Below are 18,427 nucleotides of genomic sequence, written 5' to 3'. Positions count from 1 at the left end.
CAAAATCAACAGCTGGTTTGCTACACCTGTGGATCCCATCCACGCTTTCGGTCCATCGCGTCTTCTCTGTTGTAGCTGGTAATGGCTCCTCGGCGGCACTAGCACCGCAGCGAATGAGGCAGTCGTAAAAAAGCAACGAGATCAAAAAAAAAAAATTATGCCACATTGGTTAGCTTTTTGCTACTTTCGAACCAGGTTTTAGCCTGACTGACGTTTGTGGTGCCCTCTTCAATTTTCTGAGCGAGACAAAAAGAGTTGCATTCCAAAATTTTTCTTTTTTCTTCTTTTTATATTCACATATTTTATTTTACTATGGACTTCACGTAATTGTAATTTATCTTTAATTTTAACCACTTACAAAGGCAACAAATTTGATTGCACTATTTTAACGCTTGTGCTGCCCGATTCATGGCCGATCCTCCAGAGTGGATTGCGCCGTTTCATTGAGGAACAACCAATCCGCCGACTTCCTTTCTGAGCCCCGTCGAATAAATGGATAAAGATAATGATATTGATGACGACGACACCGGCTATGCATTTTGCCTTCCCAGCTTCATTCTCGCTCACGTTAGACAGACCTACCTCCCAGAATTACATTTTATTAATAAACTGGGCTGCATGGGGCCCTGTGTTCCAAAGACACGAGTGTATGGCGGAATAGTAAGCCGCGTCGCGGAATAATTTCAACCACTTGGGGTTCCATGTGCGGATAATGCTCAGTTCACTAGCTTCTCATTTTTTTTTCATCTCAGCACATTAGGCTTGCTGCCGTCGCAGCCGGAAATTAACACGTGACCGCGAGCTCTGCATCTAAATTCCATGGCCCCTGAGCACCTCTGGCGGGTACGAATTTTTTCTCCATAAAATAAACACGCCACTGTAGGACAGACTCATGCGTTCAGTCCCGACCTTTATTGCTGTTGTACAGTGCAGGCTTTGCCAGTAGGATTCTTCCTGGTGCTTCCTCGTGCCAGAGCTCGCGCATGTCCCCTTGCGAAGCGACGCCCATCACGTTGAAGAAATGCGCAGCGCTGCTCAGAGGGCTACGCAGAGAACACATGGTCGAACTCCTCACGCGTGCGGTTCTGGCGTTCCTTCATCATGCGCTCGCAAATGAGGCCCATTTGGAAGTTGATGAAAGGAGCATGGCCCAGATGGGCAGGTGGCAAGTCTTCCTCCATGGAGGCCTGCCGAAGCAGCGAACTTACGGGACCTTCTGGAACCCTGGCATTGGACGCGGCCCACTGGAGGCAAAGCTCCTGATGATAGTGTATCCACTGCATCTCCTCATGCATGTTGGCTACTGGGACGCCGGCGGACGGTGAAGGATCCATTTGATGAGCCATTGCCGGAGCAGTCGGTGGGGTATCCGACGAAAGGGTAAGTCTAGGGCGCTTTGCTGATGCCTCGTCGAGTCCTTGCAGATGATCCCAGCCGTGTGCGCGTTTCGATTGTCCGGAATCCATCTTGCAGCGATCCGCTTGACTCCAGAGGATTCCCTTCGCTGTCCGACTTCCAGAAGGCCCCAGAAACGTTCGAACGGGGAACAGCGTTCGCTCGCGCACAGATACGGCACGTCGTCTTTCTTTCCACGAGACACCGTGCGGCCGCGCGCTCTCTTTCTCGATGTCGATGCGGTGTCTGAACGGGCAAACCTTTTCCTTGATTGATTGAAAACTTTATTATTCCACCCAGCTGAGGTGCCCGCCTCTTACCCTTCACGCAGGTATGGGGGGAGGAAGAGGCAGTCCCCGCGCGTTGAGGACGGTAAGTCTTCACGGCCTCAACGGCCAGGCGGATTGCTCAACGCTGGTCGTTTCAGCCTCACTCTGGAGCAAGGCCTCCCAGGTTTCTCTGCTGTCAATCTTTTCCTTGGCCCCTGCAGGGGAACCAGCGGCGTCCCATATTACGTGGTCTAGCGTACCTTCCTGCTTACAAATTTTGCAGAGGGCGTCAATATACATATAGTCCCTCGCCTGAGTTAAGTAGATCCAATATAGTGATGTATATTGTCATGTTGTAATGACGCCGAAGAATAAGATGATGGCAAAACTGTGAGTCACGAAATTCTTTATTGGGCGATCCTGTACCCACACAATAATTAACACTCAAGCGCAACGATAGGGGCGAGTACAGGCGGCGATCGTCCAAATCAGATCTGCGTCAGCTGTGACCAATCTTGTGTAGGGAAGAGGCACCGCCGCAAGCTGGAACGATGATGTGCGGAGGCAAGTAATACAGGTTTTGACAGGTTGAGAACAATGAGTGGACTGGCTTTATTTCACAGTAAAATAAGTTTGCCTAGTGGCAGGGTGGTGCCCCTCTCGGGCAGCCACCTCAAGTCCCAAAAAAAGAGCAGGGCCAATCACCCCCCACGTGGACACCACGCGAGGTAACTGAATTTCACAGAAGCGGGGGGAAATCAAGTGGCAAACGGTCACTACAACATCGTGTTCATAGTTTGAGAATTAAGTGTTCTGTAGAACACACACACACCCGAAAAAAAAAAGAAAAAGAAATACAGACAATACTGTTTTACGTCTGCCCAGCTTACACACAAGCGTGGCAGGCTTTAGCCTCTCCTCTGGCAACCATTCTCTCGGGACATTATTCTGGGTACTCGGCATCACCCGCGATCATCATCGTCCATCCCTCTAGCGTTCCCTCTTTCCCCTTATATAGCGAAGAGTAGGTAGAGCACGAAATCTCGGGCTGACCTTCGTTCCTTTTTATAAACCATCATCATCATCAACATCCTATTTTATGTCCACTCCAGGACGAAGGCCTGCGGGCTTCTTTCACACTCGGAAAAACACTTTTATGTAGCACGTATTGAGCAACAGAAAGTTGTATCGGGAGTTTTTCATGTCGCTCTACAATTTTCTCATTGACACTTTCCAGCTAATAATAATATTTGTAAAGTTAATAATTAATTGAGACTAATTATCTAATTAGGTGGAATGAAAAAAAAATAATTTTAGTATCTCAAAGCGACGCAAACATTACCTTCGTTCTGTCCAGCTGCGTAGCTTTAGCATATTTTTGAACTCTGGCTACAGTTAGCTGGGACACCTTGTATGCAATCAACTTACAGGCAGCGTTACAGGAGAGACTTCGGCTGACAGGAGGCGTGCATATTGACACGAGTACACATTTATCCCTTTATTGCGATGGCAATTATATGGAGACTCCAGGCGTATTTCCACCTCGTCGCCGTCGCGTGAAGGTTCCGTATGTGCGTATGATGTTCCGTATGATGTATGTGCCATTGAAAGCGTGCGAGGCTGAGCCACGATCGCGGTTCGATCCCACGCACGCAAGGCAGAGAAGTGGGAAGGAAGCGTGCCGTCTTCCGTCGCGCCCAAGGCTCCGGGGGGAGAATAGGGAGGAGGGGCGCCTTCTAGCCCTGGCGCGACTTTTAAGTACAGTGGGGCGTGGTACTTGCGGAGGCGCCAGAAGATTGCGCGCATGCGCGAGTGAGAGCGGGTGCGAGAGAGAAAATAATGGGCCTTTTGCTCCTTGACACTTCCTAGGTACTACGGAGAAGTTAGCGCATGTTTACGCGTTTGTCCCTAGGCGTGCCAGCATTGCAGAGTGGGCTCGAATATGTTTGCGCTCGGAGGCTGGCTACCGGCGCGGTGAAACAGGTGATAATGTTTCCATGGGAGCAGTAGGAGCCGTGGAAGAGGCCGGTCTGCATATATTGAAAATCCAGAAGGCAGAGCGCATTAGCAACCGCGGTTGAATGCGAGTGGCTGAAAGGGCGCAGGCGACGCTCGACACCTCTGCAACCACTATGAGAATAGGCCGCGCACCGTAAGGCGTTTTACGCTAACCTAACCCAACGGTAACCTAACCTAACGTTAACATAGCGTAACGAGGCCGAGACAGAAAGACAATAATGGTCACCCGCCGTGGTTGCTCAGTGGCTATGGTGTTAGGCTGCTGAGCACGAGGTCGCGGGATCGAATCCCGGCCACGGCGGCCGCATTTCGATGGGGGCGAGAACACCCGTGTTCTTAGATTGAGGTGCACGTTAAAGAACCCCAGGTGGTCGAAATTTCCGGAGTCCTCTACTATGGCGTGCCTCATAATCAGAAAGTGGTTTTGGCACGTAAAACCCCATAATTTTTAAAGACAATAATGGTCACGACGTAACCGTTATGAAAATAGGCCGCTTCAGCCTAATGGATTTTACACTAACTTATATCGTAACGTTAACATAACCCAACCTAAGCTAACGTTAACCTAACGTGACATAACGCCGCAAGGCGTAACTGCGGTGGGAATACGCCGCGGCACCCCAACGCCTGTTACGCTAACCTAACCTAACGTAACCTAAGCTAACCTGAACCTAACCTAAACCTAAGCTAACGTAAGCTAACGTGGACGAGGCGCAAAGCCAGTAATCCTCACGGCATGACATAAGGTTTTCGCGTTCAAGTGTGGTTGCTAAGGCGCTGTGCGTTTATTTCACTCAAAGGGGACCATTCAGAAATTCTCTTGAACAGTCCAGGAGAGCAGGCCCGGCCTCTACTACGGCCCTTATTGCTCCCCCGGGAAAATGTTTTACCCTTTCTTTTCTTTTGAATTTAGAGTGCCATAAGGCGCGACAAATTATATTCCGGCATGACTGACTCATCACCAGCGCCGCACGCGCGAGAAAGTCTATCCGATGTAGCTTTAGACACAGCGATCACAAAACTGGGCGTCAGTGTGCACTGGTTCACATGTTTTACTGCGCGGGCAGCCACCCGTCCGAGCGTAAACAAACTCTACCCCACACCGCAATGGCGGCACGCCTATAGGGACAAACGCATGCAACACGCGCGAAGAAACTTCACCGACGTAGTGCCTAGGCAGAGTCAGATATTCGAGAAGCAAAGGCCCCCAGATTTTCTCTCTCTCAGCCGCTTTTAGTCGCGCCTGCGCAGAAACACCGAGCGCCTCGAGGAACGCCACGCCCAGCCGTACCTACTAGCAATTGTAAATGTTCGCCCGGGCAGCTGTACCTTGCAAATAATCTGCGCAGAGGGCAAAGTTCGTCGCGCGCTGTCTTTCCGTGGCTTAGTTCGCGTTGGGGGGGGGGGATGCCAGACGCAGCGAGAAGGCCAATTCGCTCGCTGCTGCTGCCGCGCTTCCTCACTCCAGAGTTTTCACAGCGAGTATCCGCGGTCATGGAGTTTGATGTGTTCATGTTTGCTTGTGAGCACGTGAAACCATGCTTGTTGCTTTAGTTAGTATGCCTATGTTTACAAGTTTACACGGCCGATAAAACTATCATTTATACTTCGTATAGCTGTCCCATACTTTGCTATCGTAATCGATGCTTCGCCTTCCGGGCGAAATTGCGACTTTCTTTTCCGGGAAATGCATTTCACCCATTAACAACTTCAGGTTATCTGAGGGCAAGGCGCGCCTGCATGATTTGGAACTTACTAGAATGTTGTCGTTGATTCTATCTGTTGCTTATCTCACCGAAGCTTGTGTAATCGGATTGCATGCGCGACGGGAATAGTGCTGTACTTTCTGGAAGGTATACCAGCGCCATCGATTACGCTGGAATATTCAACGAGTCACACTCTAAAACAAAATAACACCCTTTGGGTTGTATCCTGCCACACAACAATAAACGTCATCTGTCTTGTCCGCATTTTTTTCTTTAACGCTGCGAGCCCGGTACTTCCCAGTAACGAGCGGCATGCGCGTTATCAGCATCACATAGCATTCCCTACAGGAAAGTAGCACGCGCGGACTCCGGAAATTTCGACCACCTGGGGTTCTTTAACGTGTCCCTAAATCAAAGTACACGGGTGTTTTCGTATTTCGCCCCCATCAAAATGCGGCCGCCGCGACCGGGATTCGATCCCGCGACCTCGTGCTCAGCAGCCCAACACCAGATGGTGATGATGATGATGAAGCCTCAATTAATGGCACAAACCCATTATGGGGGATAGGCCACGAATCGGGTGGTAATTGAATAAATAAAAGTAATTGGTTGATAAATAACTAAGACAAAAAGTAAAATAAATATATAATCCAAGAAGACAAATAAACTGTGAATGCATGAGTAAAAATAGTGATCAATACTATAGTAAGTCTTGCGTTGATAGGAATACTAAAAAAGGATGACAATAATAATAAAAAACATATACTTAAGCTTGAATAGGTAAATTTTTTTAATAGTAATACTAGTAGGATTTAAACTTGGCATTTGTGCTTTTACTTTTTGAATTTTCTAGACTGGAAGTAGAAGTAAATCAATTGTGGAAACTAAGAACTATTAACAAGGCATTCTTTTTGTGCCACATAGAAAATAAATGGCTAGGCAAACCTTCCTGTGGCAGTATCCCAATACTGTTGCTCCAAGGGAAAGAATAACAGTGCTGTTTAAAGGCAATCCTACACAATAGCCACTGAGCAACCACGGCGGGTGGGACGGCAAAATACATTGCTGGTGTCGTCGTCATCCTTATCATCTTTATCGATTTAGTCGACGGGGATCAGAAAGGAAGTCGGCGGGTTGGTTGTTCCTTAATAAAACGGCGCAGTCCATTCTGGAGGATCGGCCATGAATCCAACAATACAAGGGAAATTTTTCTTTTAATTTTTTTACAGTTGTAAGCGTTACTGAAAGTGGCTAAAATAAGCTGAACTTAAAAAAAAACCGTGAAGTCATAGTAAAATAAAATATGTGTACATAAAAAGGAGAAAAAAAGAAAAATTTACGAATGGAATTCTTTTTGCCTTGCTCAGAAAATTGCAGAATGCACCACAAACATTTGTCAGGATAAAACCCAGTACGGAAGCAGCAAAAAGCTCACCAATCTCGCATAATTTTTTTTTACCTCGTTGCTTCTTTAACACTGCCTGAAGGGCCACGGTGCGGTTTCACCGAGGAGCCTTCATAACCTTCAACAGTGAAAACGCGAGGGACCGAAAGCGTGGATGGGATTGATAGATGTGGCAAAGCAGCTGTTGATTTTGAGCTGCACACAGCAATGGCTGCATGGGCGTCTCTTCATACATTTAATGGGATTCGCATTCTTTTCTTACTTCGGCCGTTTTGAGCCTGCCTGCGTATCTATCTATCTATCTATCTATCTATCTATCTATCTATCTATCTATCTATCTATCTATCTATCTATCTATCTATCTATCTATCTATCTATCTATCTATCTATCTATCTATCTATCTATCTATCTATCTGCCCGTCAGGGTAGACAACTTGGGTCACTGCTGGGGTCACTGCTTGGGTCAACTACTGGGGATGCGCTCGTGGTCGCAGTGCCATCGTGGTAGTTCCATCGTCGTGATTCCAGCCTCGAGATCTGACTCACTTCATGACGTCATCGTCACGACTTCTGCACTGACCCAGTTGCTCAAGTTAATAGCTTGGGACACGAGCTATGTGTAGTTGACGAGACGCCGTTGTGGCCGTTGCATCGTCGTCATTCCAGCGTTGTCATCCGACTCTCATTATGCCGTCTTTACCACGCCATCTTTATCACACAGTCGTCATGCGTTCGTTTTCACACCGCGATCGCGATGCCGTCGTGTGCATTTCATGGTCGTGACTTCAGCTTGGTCATTCGATTGCTGTCATGTAGTCGTCGCCACGCCATCGTCATCATACAGGCTTCGTGATACAGTCAACGTCACGCCATTGTCATCGTACACTGGTCATCACATTATCCTCATATACCATTGTCATGCCGTCGTCGTCATACAGTCATCGTCATACATTCGTTGTCATTCCTTCGTCGTGATGCCGTCGGGGTCGTTCCAGCGTCTTCGTTATAAAACTTCGACATACGGCTCTCATCATGCCGTCGTCGTCACTCCATCCTCGTCACACAGTCGTCGCCATGCCATTCGTCCCCTTAACGCCATCGTTTTATCATCATCATCATCATCATCATCATCATCATCATCATCACCACCACCACCACCACCATCATCATCATCATCCGCAGCAGCAGCAGCAGCAGCAGCCGGGCTACGCCTACTGCAGGGCAAAGGCCTCTCCCATACTTCTCCAACTGCACCGCTCATGTGCTAATTGTGGCCATGTTGTCCCTGCAAACTTCTTAATCTCATCCGCCCACCTAACTTTCTGCCGCCCTCTGCTACGCTTCCCTTCCCTTGAAATTCAGTTCGTAACCCTTAATGACCATTGGTTATCTTCCCTCCTAATTACATGTCCTGCCTATGCCCATTTCTTTTTCTTGATTTCAACTAAGATGTCATTAACTCGCATTTGTTCCCTCACCCAATCTGCTCTTTTCTTATTCCTTAACATTAAACGCAGTGTTCCTCTTTCAATAGCTCGTTGCTTCGTCCTCAATTTCAGTAGAACCCTTTTCGTAAGACTCCAGGTTTCTGCACCGTAGGTAAGTACTGGTAAGACAAAGCTGGTATACACTTTTCTCTTGAGGGATAATGGCAACCTGCTGTTCATGATCTGAGAATGCCTGCCAAACGCACCCCAGCCCATTCTTATTCTTCTTATTTCAGTCTCATGATCCGGATCCGCGGTCACTACCTGCCCTAAGTAGATGTATTCCCTTACCACTTCCAGAGCCTCGCTACCTATCGTAAACTGCTGTTCTCTTCCGAGACTGTTAAACATTACTTTATTGTTTTCTGCAGATTAATTTTTAGATCCACCCTTCTGCTTTGCCTCTCCAGGTCAGTGAGCATGCATTGCAATTTGTCCCCTGAGTTACTAAGCAAGGCAAGATCATCAGCGAATCGCAAGGCATTAAACCTTATCCCCAATTCTTCCCAATCCAAGCCTCTGAATACCTCCTGTAAACATGCCGTGAACAGCATTGGAGAGATCGTATCTCCTTGCCTGACGCCCTTTAATTTTGATCGGAATTTTGTTGCTTTCTTTATGGAGGACTACGGTGGCTGTGGAGCCGCTGTAGATATCTCAGTATTTTTACATACGGCTCGTCTACACCCTGATTCCGTAATGCCTGCATGGTTTCGACTGAGGTTTCGACTGAATCAAATGCTTTCTCGTAATGAACGAAAGCTATATATAAGGGCTGGTTATATTCCGCACATTTCTCTATCACCTGATTGATAGTGTGAATATGGTCTATTTATGAGTAGCCTTTACTAAATCCTGCCTGGTCCTTTGGTGGACAGAAGTCTAAGGTGTTCCTGATTCTATTTGCGATTACCCTAGTAAATACTTTGTAGGCAACGGACAGTAAGCTGATCGGTCTATAATTTTTCAAGTCTTTGGCGTCCCCTTTCTTATGGATTAAGATTATGTTGGCGTTCTTCCAAGATTCCGGTACGCTCGAGGTCATGAGTCATTGCGTATGCAGGGTGGCCAGTTTTTCTAGAACAATCTGCCCACTGTCCTTGAGCAAGTCTGCTGTCACCTGATCCTCCCCAGCTGCCTTCCTCCTTTGCATAGCTTCCAAGGCTTTCTTTGCTTCTGCCGGCGTTACTTGTGGGATGTCAAATTGCTCTATACTATTCCCTCTTCCATTATCGTCGTTGGTGCCACTGGTACTGTGTAAATCTCTGCAGAACTCCTCAGCCACTTGAACTATCTTATCCATATTAGTAATGATATTGCCGGCTTATTCTCTTAGCGCATACATCCTATTCTTGCCTATTCCTAGTTTCTTCTTCGCTGCTATTAGGCTTCCTCCGTTCCTGAGAGCATGTCATTTTATTGTCGTCATGCCGTCGCCGTCATACGCCTTCGTGGATCCCTTCTTCGTCATTCTATCGTTAATAATGCTATGGTCATTCGATTGTGATTATGCCTCTATTGTCATATCGTCGTCGTCATGCTATCGTGGTCATACCATGGTCGTCATTCCAGCTTCGTCATCCGGTTGCCCTTCCGCCTTCGTCACGCCATTGTCTTCATACCATCGTCGTTATCCTATTGTCCTTATCACCTTGTCGACGTTATACCACCGTTATCATTTAGCAATCGCCTTGTAGTTGCCATGCCATCGTCGTCATACCACCTGCGTCATTCCATAGTCGTCACTCCGTCGGTATCATGCGGTTGTCTTCATACCGCCATGCTCACAGGCGACCTTGTGAAGCCAGTGCCATAGCATAGTGAGACAAAACTGGTCCACGTCATATACCGAGTGTTCTTGCGAAGACTTGCAGTAATTCCTTTAAAAATCATGCGCGGCAGGTAACGTAATTAAAATTTTTGATCTGGATTGCCAAACAGGTGGGAATTACCTGGGCGAGAAATTGAAATGCATAATTGAATAATTAACAAAAATCCACTAATTCTGTTTTAACTGATTTCTTTACAGCACATATTGCATTTCATAAATTGTAGCCTAGGAGTTCGCAAGGTAGATCCAGTTGTAACGAATTCTCAGGATGACACCAGTTTCGAGATATTAATTTCCAGGCCTTGCGAAGAAATAGATTGGCGGTCCAGTTACTTTTGTGCTTCAATGCATAAAACGGCGTTTTGTTGGAGAAGTAAGTGGAACAACAGTCCACTTTTACAACAGGTTTCACTATGCATATCTCGAAAATGATGTCATCCCAAAGAATTCTTTTCAAGAGGGTATGTATGCCTTGCAGTCTCACGAGCAGTAATTTGTAAATTGCTGTGTGTCAATTAAGTTTATTAGTTGAAAACTTAAATAATCAATATTTGTTAATTAGTAGATTAGGCATTTCAATTTTTGTGTAAGTAAAGTCGGCCTCATCGAGTGGACCACCTCAAGGACCAGAACTGCGCTATCTGCCACAGATCATTTTTGAAGATTACTGAAGGTCTTCGCAGAAGCACCCGGTATAAACCGCAGCAACATAAATCTCGTTATGACGACTACAAATGTAAAAAAAAAAAAAAAATACGCAACTTCAGAAATACGGAGTGCCGCTACATTGCTCAAATGCTAATCGCATTACTATCGGCAGTCATCATGAGGTATGAGTCCTTTCGCTATCTTTTTTCATTGTTCATTACTTCTTGCAAATTAATTTTCACTTTATCGTGTTTTACAAACTCTTGTGGAAACTTTTGGTGCATTGATATCTCGTAAAAATAAAAAATTAAGAGACAAAATGGGAGAAGCAGAGGGAATTATACCTTAAAAAGGAGCATGGCCACCAACAAAACAGTTAGTGGTTTAGAAAAAAATAACGGTCATAATGTAACTTCTTTTTTCTAGCTTCAGTGTGGAAACCTTACCACAGTATACACGATGACGTAAGAATAGCATGAGCTGAAAGATATCTTGACACCTTTTTAACACGGCTGAATGGAGCGCAAAAAAATAAAGAACAATTCATCAGCCTCCCCCGAATTTATTTATAATCCGGGATTAGAATACGCTATACAATGATGTGCACAGCAAATACCACTAGAGCCCTCGGTGTGGCTGTGTACGCGTACAATAAGCAAAAGATGATAAGGAAGATGGTAAGCGAAGGAGGGCCGGAGGGGGGGGGGGAGCAAGGAGACTTCCGCGCAAGCATCAGCTCAACGCTGACAGGAGGTGGTTAGTACGTGAAAGTTCACCTTGACCACTGAACAAACAAACAAACAAGTAAATAGCAGGATTATATATACTTAACACTCGAAGAACACTCCGCGTGACCTGCGGAGTGTTTGAACCGTCCTTCGTTTCGGGGACAGGGGCTTTCGAGGGTCAAGTGATTCGCAAAATGTGTTCAATCGTTTGTTCACCAGCCTGTTCATACGACGTTGAATATTCTTTTCGTCTTTTTTTTTTAATACGTTGAGCGTGCCGAAAGTGGATTGACTTAGTGCGCTTGTATCTCCTTTCGGTATGCCTACGAATGGTTCGAATTCACTCAGTTTCACAGCGCAATCCGTGCGCTTTGTTGCCGACGTAAAGATGTACTTAGCCCCTTCCATCACACTCCTACTGAGGTCCTGAATGCTGCAGACAAGACAAGCTTCCTTGCATGCCTCTTCCACCTTTTTGTTCCAAGTTGACCAGTTTACTTGTCGGTAAATAGAAAAGGAGGAGCTGCCAACCCCAGGATTCTGCTTCTCGACGAGTCTCTTACCATTTTTTTTTTCAAAACGAAAATTTACAGCTTTGCCTTTGCACAGTCCTTTGATGAGACGTCGTGGCGCCTCTGACACTTTGGAAACTTGTAACCTTTAGCCTGGCAGTTGCCTGCATAATGTTGTGCAGCATGGAACATATCGTAGTATTTCCACAGACGGACGCTCACATGACCTAGCATTTCTGACATTTTCGGCGCTGAAGTTGCTTAAGAACAAATGGCCGGACAGCATGTCGGAAATGACCAACCTTGACATGCGAAGGAAGGCAATCACCCTTAAAGATGATCTTTACGCGTCGGGAAATACCGAGACGGGGCACCTGGAATACCTTTACGTTCTGAAAGTGCACAGTGGGCTATGTTGGGTCTCTCCGTCCTTCTCCCAAGCGACTTCCCTAGAATAGAATAGCATCCTATATACAGAGTCATATCACTCTGGCCGATCTCTCCTTCTTTCTCTCGTTAGAGTTTCGCGGCGTCTGTAGGAGGCATCATCATCGTCATATCATCATAACCATGTGTATCGATGTTTCCTCGTCTTCTCCACATGGGAGCCGTCGGCGGCGTTTGAGCCACTTTGCCATCCGCGGAGTTGTCACCGTACCGTCATCGCTGCCATTATCGTGTCGGGGTCGTTCCGTCGTCGTCATCACGCCGTCTTCGTGCAGTGATCGTTTTCTGTCTGTCGTCATTATCGTCGCGTAGTTGTCGTCGCAGCTGTTTTCGTCATCGGGGTCTCCATCTCCGTCGTCGTTATAGTCGGCGTACTCCTGTTGTTCTTGCAATCACTGTCGTTGCTCAAACTGTATTTGCTTTAAGTGGAACTTTTTACAGCGAAGCTGTTTATAGCTAGCGCATTTCCGTTGTTCGTCGTCCGTGAACAATGTCCGAACTAGCTCGTTCGCTCCTCCAGGCGCAACCACGCCAACGCGTGAATGCGGTTGCACATTCACGCGCAACCGCTGTAATTAGTTATAATTAGGGGATTGTTTAATCAATCACTTATGCATTTCGATTTCTCGCCCAGGTAATATCCACCTGTTTGGCAATCCAGCTCAAAAATTATAATTGCGTTACCTGCTGCCCGTGATTTTTAAAAGAATTACCGAAAGTCTTCTCAAAAAACACTCGGTATATGACGTGAACCAGTGTTGTACCACTTGGCTATGGCAATGGCTTCTCAAGGTCGACTGTGAGCATGGCGGTATGAAGACCATACGATGCCGACGGAGTGACGACTGTAGAATGACGCAGGTGGCATGACGACGACGGCATGGCGACTACAAGGCGACTGCTAAATGATAACGGTGGTATAACGTCGACAGCGTCACGACGACATGAGGACAATGGGATAACGACGATGGTATGAAGACAATGGCGTGACGAAGGCGGAAGGGCAACTGAATGACGAAGCTGGAATGACGATGGCATGACCACGATAGCATGACGACGACGGTGATAACGGATGCATGGTAGCGACTATCTGATGAAGACGCAGTGACACGATGTTAGGATAATGCAGGCATAATAACAATTGATTGCCGACAGCACTATCAACAACCGAATGACGAAGAAGGAAGGACGTCGATGGATCGACGAAGGCGTATGACCATAGAATAAAGAACCAACGACGTCATGACGTGAGTAAGATCGCGACGCTGGAATGACGACGATGGCACTACGACCATGCACGAGCGCATTCCCTGTAGCCCTGACTGGTAGACAACTTGGGTCACTGGGTCGGCCTAACAAGATAGATAGATAGGTAAGCTCAAAACGGCCGAAGTAGGAAAAGAATGCGAATCGCAATAAATGTATTAGGAGACGCCCAAGCAGGCGCTGCAGTGTACAGATCAAAATCAACAGCTGGTTTGCTACACCTGTGGATCCCATCCACGCTTTCGGTCCATCGCGTCTTCTCTGTTGTAGCTGGTAATGGCTCCTCGGCGGCACTAGCACCGCAGCGAATGAGGCAGTCGTAAAAAAGCAACGAGATCAAAAAAAAAAAAATTATGCCACATTGGTCAGCTTTTTGCTACTTTCGAACCTGGTTTTAGCCTGACTGACGTTTGTGGTGCCCTCTTCAATTTTCTGAGCGAGACAAAAAGAGTTGCATTCCAAAATTTTTCTTTTTTTTATATTCACATATTTTATTTTACTATGGACTTCACGTAATTGTAATTTATCTTTAATTTTAACCACTTACAAAGGCAACAAATTTGATTGCACTATTTTAACGCTTGTGCTGCCCGATTCATGGCCGATCCTCCAGAGTGGATTGCGCCGTTTCATTGAGGAACAACCAATCCGCGGACTTCCTTTCTGAGCCCTGTCGAATACATGGATAAAGATAATCATATTGATGACGACGACACCGGCTATGCATTTTGCCTTCCCAGCTTCAGTCTCGCTCACGTTAGACAGACCTACCTCCCAGAATTACATTTTATTAATAAACTGGGCTGCAGGGGGCCCTGTGTTCCAAAGACACGAGTGTATGGCGGAATAGTAAGCCGCGTCGCGGAATAATTTCAACCACTTGGGGTTCCATGTGCGGATAATGCTCAGTTCACTAGCTTCTCATTTTTTTTTCACCTCAGCACATTAGGCTTGCTGCCGTCGCAGCCGGAAATTAACACGTGACCGCGAGCTCTGCATCTAAATTCCATGGCCCCTGAGCACCTTTGGCGGGTACGAATTTTGTCTCCATAAAATAAACACGCCACTGTAGGACAGACTCATGCGTTCAGTCCCGACCTTTATTGCTGTTGTACAGTGCAGGCTTTGCCAGTAGGATTCTTCCTGGTGCTTCCTCGTGCCAGAGCTCGCGCATGTCCCCTTGCGAAGCGACGCCCATCACGTTGAAGAAATGCGCAGCGCTGCTCAGAGGGCTACGCAGAGAACACATGGTCGAACTCCTCACGCGTGCGGTTCTGGCGTTCCTTCATCATGCGCTCGCAAATGAGGCCCATTTGGAAGTTGATGAAAGGAGCATGGCCCAGATGGGCAGGTGGCAAGTCTTCCTCCATGGAGGCCTGCCGAAGCAGCGAACTTACGGGACCTTCTGGAACCCTGGCATTGGACGCGGCCCACTGGAGGCAAAGCTCCTGATGATAGTGTATCCACTGCATCTCCTCATGCATGTTGGCTACTGGGACGCCGGCGGACGGTGAAGGATCCATTTGATGAGCCATTGCCGGAGCAGTCGGTGGGGTATCCGACGAAGGTGTAAGTCTAGGGCGCTTTGCTGATGCCTCGTCGAGTCCTTGCAGATGATCCCAGCCGTGTGCGCGTTTCGATGGTCCGACATCCATCTTGCAGCGATCCGCTTGACTCCAGAGGATTCCCTTCGCTGCTGAACTTCCAGAGGGCCCCAGAAAGGTTCGAACGGGGAAGAAGGCCACGCACCGCGCACAGCGTTCGCTCGCGCACAGATACAACACGTCGTCTTTCTTTCCACGAGACACCGTGCGGCCGCGCGCTCTGTGTCTCGATGTTGATGCGGTGTCTGAACGGGCAAACCTTTTCCTTGATTGATTGAAAACCTTATTATTCCACCCAGCTGGGGTGCCCGCCTCTTACCCTACACGCAGGTATGGGGGGAGGAAGAAGCAGTCCCCGCGCGTTGAGGACGGTAAGTCTTCACGGCCTCAACGGCCAGGCGGATTGCTCAACGCTGGTCGTCTTCAGCCTCGCTCCGGAGCAAGGCCTCCCAGGTTTCTCTGCTGTCAATCTTTTCCTTGGCCCCTGCAGGGGAGCCAGTGCACTTCCATATTACGTAGTCTAGCGTACCTTCCTGCTTACAAATTTTGCAGAGGGCGTCAGTATATATATAGTCCCTCGCCTGAGTTCAGTAGATCCAATATAGTGATGTATATTGTCATGTTGTAATGACGCCGAAGAATAAGATGATGGCAAAACTGTGAGTCACGAAATTCTTTATTGGGCGATCCTGTACTCACACGATAATTAACACTCAAGCGCAACGATAGGGGCGAGTACAGGCGGCGATCGTCCAAATCAGATCTGCGTCAGCTGTGACCAATGTTGTGTAGGGAAGAGGCACCGCCGCAAGCTGGAACGATGATGTGCGGAGGCAAGTAATACAGGTTTTGACAGGTTGAGAACAAGAGTGGACTGGCTTTATTTCACAGTAAAACAAGTTTGCCTAGTGGCAGGGTGATGCCCCTGTCGGGCAGCCACCTCAAGTCCCAAAAAAAGAGCAGGGCCAATGACCCCCCACGTGGACACCACGCGAGGTAACTGAATTTCACAGAAGCGGGGGGAAATCAAGTGGCAAACGGTCACTACAACATCGTGTTCATAGTTTGAGAATTAAGTGTAGTGTAGAACACACACACACCCGCAAAAAAAAAAGAAAGAAAAAGAAATACAGACAATACTATTTTACGTTTGCCCAGCTTACACACAAGCGTGCACGGCAGGCTTTAGCCTCTCCTCTGGCAACCATTCTCTCGGGACATTATTATGGGTACTCGGCATCACCCGAGATCATCATCGTCCATCCCTCTAGCGTTCCCTCTTTCCCCTTATATAGCGAAGAGTAGGTAGAGCACAAAATCTCGGGCTGACCTTTGTTCCTTTTTATAAACCATCATCATCATCACCATCCTATTTTATGTCCACTGCGGGACGAAGTCCTGCGGGCTTCTTTCACGCTCGGAAAAACACTTTTATGTAGCACGGATTGAGCAACAGAAAGTTGTATCGGGGAGTTTTTCATGTCGCTCTACAATTTTCTCATTGACACTTTTCAGCTAATAATAATATTTGTAAAGTTTATAATTGAGTATTAATTGAGTATCTCAAAGCGACGCAAACATTACCTTGGTTCTGTCCAGTTACGTAGCCTTAGCATATTTTTGAACTCTGGCTACAGTTAGCTGGGACACCCTGTATACAATCAACATGCGGGCAGCGTTACAGAAGAGACTTCGCCTCACAGGAGGCGTGCATATTGACACGAGTACTGAGTACTAAGCGTGCGAGGCTGAGCCACGATCGCGGTTCGATCCCGCGCACGCAAGGCAGGGAAGCGGGAAGGAAGCGTGCCATCTTCTGTTGAGCACAAGGCTCCGGGGGGAGAATAGGGAGGAGGGGCTCCTTCTACCCCTGGCGCGACTTTTAAGTACAGTGGGGCGTGGTACTTGCGGAGGCGCCAGACGATTGCGCGCATTCGCGAGTGAGAGCGGGTGCGAGAGAGAAAATAATGGGCCTTTTGCTCCTTGACACTTCCTGGGTACTACGGAGAAGTTAGCGCGTGTTTAGGCGTTTGTCCCTAGGCGTGCCGGCATTGCAGAGTGTGCTCGAATATGTTTGCGCTCGGAGGCTGGCTACCGGCGCGGTGAAACAGGTGATAATGTTTCCATGGGAGCAGTAGGGGCCGTGGAAGAGGCCGGTCCGCATATATTGAAAATCCAGAAGGCAGAGCGCATTAGCAATCGCGGTTGAATGCGAGTGGCTGAAAGGGCGCAGGCGACGCTCGACACCTCTGCAACCACTATGAGAATAGGCCGCGCACCGTAAGGCGTTTTACGCTAACCTAACCCAACGGTAACCTAACCTAACGTTAACATAGCGTAACGAGGCCGAGACAGAAAGACAATAATGGTCACCCGCCGTGGTTGCTCCGTGGCTATGGTGTTAGGCTGCTGAGCACGAGGTCGCGGGATCGAATCCCGGCCACGGCGGCCGCATTTCGATGGGGGCGACAACACCCGTGTACTTAGATTTAGGTGCACGTTAAAGAACCCCAGGTGGTCGAAATTTCCGGAGTCCTCTACTATGGCGTGCCTCATAATCAGAAAGTGGTTTTGGCACGTAAAACCCCATAATTTTTAAAGACAATAATGGTCACGACGTAACCGTTATGAAAATAGGCCGCTTCAGCCTAATGGATTTTACACTAACTTATATCGTAACGTTAACATAACCCAACCTAAGCTAACGTTAACCTAACGTGACATAACGCCGCAAGGCGTAACTGCGGTGGGAATACGCCGCGGCACCCCAACGCCTGTTACGCTAACCTAACCTAACGTAACCTAAGCTAACCTGAACCTAACCTAAACCTAAGCTAACGTAAGCTAACGTGGACGAGGCGCAAAGCCAGTAATCCTCACGGCATGACATAAGGTTTTCGCGTTCAAGTGTGGTTGCTAAGGCGCTGTGCGTTTATTTCACTCAAAGGGGACCATTCAGAAATTCTCTTGAACAGTCCAGGAGAGCAGGCCCGGCCTCTACTACGGCCCTTATTGCTCCCCCGGGAAAATGTTTTACCCTTTCTTTTCTTTTGAATTTAGAGTGCCATAAGGCGCGACAAATTATATTCCGGCATGACTGACTCATCAC

The 18,427-nt window shown here is 47.6% G+C and overlaps 2 protein-coding genes across 2 annotated transcripts; both read right to left on the bottom strand.

The window, feature by feature from the left end:
* Window positions 1-1,043: 1,043 nt before the first annotated feature.
* Window positions 1,044-1,346, bottom strand: LOC142569352 (uncharacterized). The gene has a single exon (XM_075678608.1). It carries the CDS (start codon window positions 1,344-1,346, stop codon window positions 1,044-1,046), a length of 303 nt encoding a protein of 100 aa, XP_075534723.1.
* Window positions 1,347-14,946: 13,600 nt separating this feature from the next.
* On the bottom strand, window positions 14,947-15,249 carry LOC142569336 (uncharacterized). Its single transcript, XM_075678607.1, has one exon. The coding sequence runs from the start codon at window positions 15,247-15,249 to the stop codon at window positions 14,947-14,949; it is 303 nt and encodes a 100-aa protein (XP_075534722.1).
* Window positions 15,250-18,427: the final 3,178 nt, after the last annotated feature.

The sequence above is a fragment of the Dermacentor variabilis genome, chromosome 1, assembly GCF_050947875.1.
Source record: "Dermacentor variabilis isolate Ectoservices chromosome 1, ASM5094787v1, whole genome shotgun sequence".
Lineage (NCBI taxonomy): Eukaryota > Metazoa > Arthropoda > Arachnida > Ixodida > Ixodidae > Dermacentor > Dermacentor variabilis.
This window is presented reverse-complemented; position numbering and strand designations above follow the sequence as displayed.

What these genes read in the sequence shown, in the direction of transcription:
- LOC142569352 (XM_075678608.1), bottom strand. Translation starts at nt 1,346, where the DNA reads ATGGCTCATCAAATGGATCCTTCACCGTCCGCCGGCGTCCCAGTAGCC.
- LOC142569336 (XM_075678607.1), bottom strand. Translation starts at nt 15,249, where the DNA reads ATGGCTCATCAAATGGATCCTTCACCGTCCGCCGGCGTCCCAGTAGCC.